The sequence below is a fragment of the Olea europaea genome, chromosome 11 (genome assembly GCF_002742605.1).
Source record: "Olea europaea var. sylvestris chromosome 11, O_europaea_v1, whole genome shotgun sequence".
NCBI classification, from domain to species: Eukaryota; Viridiplantae; Streptophyta; class Magnoliopsida; order Lamiales; family Oleaceae; genus Olea; species Olea europaea.
Genome location: NC_036247.1, coordinates 5371678 through 5375499, shown reverse-complemented (window position 1 = coordinate 5375499; position 3822 = coordinate 5371678). Strand labels below are relative to the sequence as shown.

At 35.4% G+C, this 3822-nt stretch overlaps 1 protein-coding gene across 1 annotated transcript; it reads left to right on the top strand.

Annotated features, from left to right (window-relative positions):
- Positions 1 to 568: 568 nt before the first annotated feature.
- Positions 569 to 2942, top strand: LOC111403106 (growth-regulating factor 3-like). Its single transcript, XM_023031485.1, has 4 exons — positions 569 to 919; positions 1008 to 1193; positions 1292 to 1544; positions 2358 to 2942. Exons 1-4 carry the CDS (start codon positions 709 to 711, stop codon positions 2716 to 2718), a joined length of 1011 nt encoding a protein of 336 aa, XP_022887253.1. The 5' UTR covers positions 569 to 708; the 3' UTR covers positions 2719 to 2942.
- Positions 2943 to 3822: the final 880 nt, after the last annotated feature.

Genomic DNA, 3822 nt, shown 5'->3' with positions numbered 1-3822 from the left:
ACGCATATTTAACTGAAGAATTTAGCGGAATATGACGGAAATGACAAATTCTGCAAGAAAGTTTTGAAATGAAGGTGTAAATAGCAAGTTCAAAATGATAGGGACCATTTTCGTAATGAGTACAAACGATAGGGATTTTTTTGCTAATTAAATCTTTATTTTATTATATTGTAAAAGCTAACAATCGTCTTATAAATAAAAATTTGACTTTTTAGAAGGAGTTTGACACTATTTTTATGAAAAAATGAATTTTAGTATAATAGATTGATGAAGAATGTGTGAATGAAAAATAAGAAATTTTTTTTATTTGTTTGTAATATTATTTTAATAAAAAATATGTGATTAAAATAAAGATAAAAAAAATATATTTTTACAAAAATGAGAATCAAATGGATGTTAATAATAAATTATATAATTATCATTCATAAATACTAATGTTGCAAAACTAAAAGGCATGCTGAAAATGGCATTTACATTTTAAACCCAAATCTTCTCCCTCATAATTGCCACTACAAATACAGACAGCCTGCAGGCTACCCCTTCTGGCTTTTACTCTTTCAATTTTTAATTATTTTCAAATAGCTTTTTTTTCTCTCATCTGTCTTGTCTTACTGTTGTCTTTTCTCAAGTGGAAAAGCTTTAACACACTCTCTTCATATACCCAACATATACCCAACAAAAGAAAAAATTCTTTACTTTTGCTTTTTCATGGAGTTCAATCTGAAGAAATGGAGAGAGAGGCAGCAGGAATCAGAAGAAGAAGAACCACATTCTGCAAAGTTACCAAGACTTCTCCTTGACCCTCATCCACTACACCAGCAACATTCTGGTTCATCTGCAGTACTCCCATTGTTTGTACCAGCTGAACCCACTACAAATTTGTCAGCATACCATTCTGATGCTACCAACAAATTTCCCAGTATATCTCTCTCTTTCTCTGTGCTGTGACACCGTCTTAGAAAGAATTTTTGTTTAGATTCCAAATTTTACTTTTGAACTTTTGTTAGGGATGGAGAGTACCTTCAGCTTGGCCCAGTGGCAGGAAGTTGAACTGCAGGCATTAATCTTCAGACATATGTTGGCTGGTGCTGTTGTTCCTCCTCAACTTCTCCATCTACTCAAAAAAAGTCTAATAACTTCTCCTTCTCCATATTTATTCTCCCAACAGTCCTGTCCCCATTACCAGACAACTTGTAAGTGGGCATTCTTAAAGATTTTTCTGTAGAAAGTTGATTTTCATTTGCTATATATCTTTGTTTAAATATATGTACATATGGATGTGGTGGATCAGTGCTCCGAACGGGGTACTGGGGAAGAGGAACCATGGATCCGGAGCCAGGCAGATGCCGGAGAACTGATGGCAAGAAATGGAGGTGCTCAAGGGAAGTGGTGACTGGGCAAAGGTACTGCGAACGCCACATCCACCGCGGGCGAAACCGTTCAAGAAAGCCTGTGGAAAATTCCACATCTGAAGTTCTCAAGACTACAAGTTTTACTCTTTCAAGGCCTTCACCATCCATGGATCTTCTTCACCTCAATCAAAGGTACGTATGAACTCTAAATATCTTCAACTTCAATTTGTTGGTGATTATATTTTGTAGTTAGCATATCTGCATAGAGCCAAGACTCAGGTTTATATGTGAATATAGCCCTGCATAGGTTCTCTGTGGTTCCATCTCATCTTTTTCGTTAATCTAAATGCTGTTTTTCTCATTCGTTGGTGTTTATGTTTTGGAGTTCTAGTTATATTTGAACCGATCTAGCAATGAAATGAAACAAATGCGAACATTTAAGTCCCGTTTGATAAAGATTTTTTGAGTATAGTTCTTGTTAGAAGTTCTTTTTTTTTTTTTTTCAGGATGGAGAATCTATGAATAAAAAGTAAGGAAAAGTTACGAATTCATATACAAAATTATTTCATAGCAAGGAGAATGCACGGCTGAAAATGAGTTTGGAGAAACGGAAAATTTAGAAACTAGGAGCCAAACAGGATATTAATGTCGGGCAACTTGTGACGTATAGCTAATAGCTATTGGATGGGATCCTTGTTCCCCTAAAGGAAGAAACCAAAAAAAGAAAAGAAAAAAAGAATTTCATTTTCTCAAACAGCTTTAGCCATGTGGTCCTCAAAATGAATTCACTTTGCATGTGGATCATTAGTGTCTTCCTAGTAGGACTCCATTATGATATTTTTGAGTCTTGCTAAAGCATAGAGCTTTAGATTGTGCACAAACTCGCCCCATCCACTTGTAATATGTTTCATGTCAATAGTTCCCATTTAATGGTCTTCCAGCTCTTTCTTGGACTTTTTATTTCCCTATCTAACTTTGGCAATTGTGGCCCCACGGTATTTGCAGGCCTTCAGAATCCATAATTGTCACAAAGGGTCCATCCGAAGCCAACAGTGATTGTAAATCAGACGGCCAAACCCTTAGGCATTTCTTCAATGAATGGTCTAGACAAGAAACTGGCAATGCCGCTAGTCCTGTGGCTACGGCCACCAACTTGTCCATTTCGATTGCGGAAAACCCTTCATCCGACTTCTCGTTGAAGCTCGCCACCGGGGATACCAATGACTCTGGACCTCAGGTTGTACACACCGAAAGGGATAGGCATCAGCTGAATTGGGGCGCAACGTGGAGGACTAATCCGGTGGCTGCAATGGGAGGGCCGCTTGCAGAGGCATTGAGATCGTCTACTTTCCCCGACCCCAACTAGCGTTCTACGCAGCTACATCCATGCTCAATATCAGATGTTAGCTATATTAGCAACTGAAATGAATTTCCTTTACACAAGAATTTGTAACTTTTTCACTTGTCTTTTCCCTTTTTCCATGATTCTATTTCAGTGTTTGTTGAGTAGTTATACATAACTGAGTTTTATAGTGTATTGATGTGATGTTTCTAATGGTTTAAGTGAAAGATAATTGCCTATTCATGGTGTAACAGTGTAACAGGAGCTCCTTTAAGAGGCAAGGTTCTGCTTCCAAACTGATGCTCAGCCAAAAATAATCTGAGCATTCGACTAAATTGTAATGACATGTTTGATATGTCTAATTACAATAAAAATAAGAAAATACGTTTTATAACTATCACTCGCCATTGACCTAATATGATGACCAAAAGTTCAAGTGGATAAAACTAAAGCTCGTATCAACGGCAGTAGAGTAAGCCTCTATTTGGTTTAGTTAAAAATCAGATTTTCAGTAAATTATAATAAAAGTTGATGAAATGTGAAATTAAAAGGTTGATAAAAATTGTGAATCTCAAGAAAAGTTTGTTGAAAATGAAATTGAAAAAAAAAAAAAAAAGGATTATTAAAAAATGAGAGTTAGACATTAGATACGGTACCCGAGGACGCTTATAGAAGCTTGAGTTAGCTATTAGCGAAATGGCAACTTTTAACTGGTCGTAGAAGATTGTAACAATATATCAAAATGTGGATTTTTTATGAAAAAAATAATTATAGATTATGAATTATTTAAAAATAATTTCCATTTATAAAAGGGGAAAATTGCAACATCGGTCCCTAACCTTTTTATTTTTTGCAGACTTTACCCTTACCTTCATTTTGTGTCAGTGAAGGTCCCTAATCTTGAAAATTAAGGAATCAACATCCAATAAAATTATCCGAAACACTGTCCAAAAAAATATCAACATCTAATAAAACTGTTGAAATAACAGATAGTTCAAAGAATTTTCCAATCAACTGACGGTGTTTTGGACGATTTTATTTAGATGGACCTTAGATGCATATTTATGAAATGTTAGGAACATTCACTGGCACAAAATAAAGGCTAGGATAAAGTCTGCAAAAAAATAA

Bases quoted from the DNA above. Each gene is read 5' to 3' on its own strand.
- LOC111403106 (XM_023031485.1), top strand. From the start codon at position 709: ATGGAGTTCAATCTGAAGAAATGGAGAGAGAGGCAGCAGGAATCAGAA. The intron at 920-1,007 runs GTATATCTCTCT...AACTTTTGTTAG, and splicing joins TGCTACCAACAAATTTCCCA to GGATGGAGAGTACCTTCAGC. The intron at 1,545-2,357 runs GTACGTATGAAC...CGGTATTTGCAG, and splicing joins CTTCTTCACCTCAATCAAAG to GCCTTCAGAATCCATAATTG.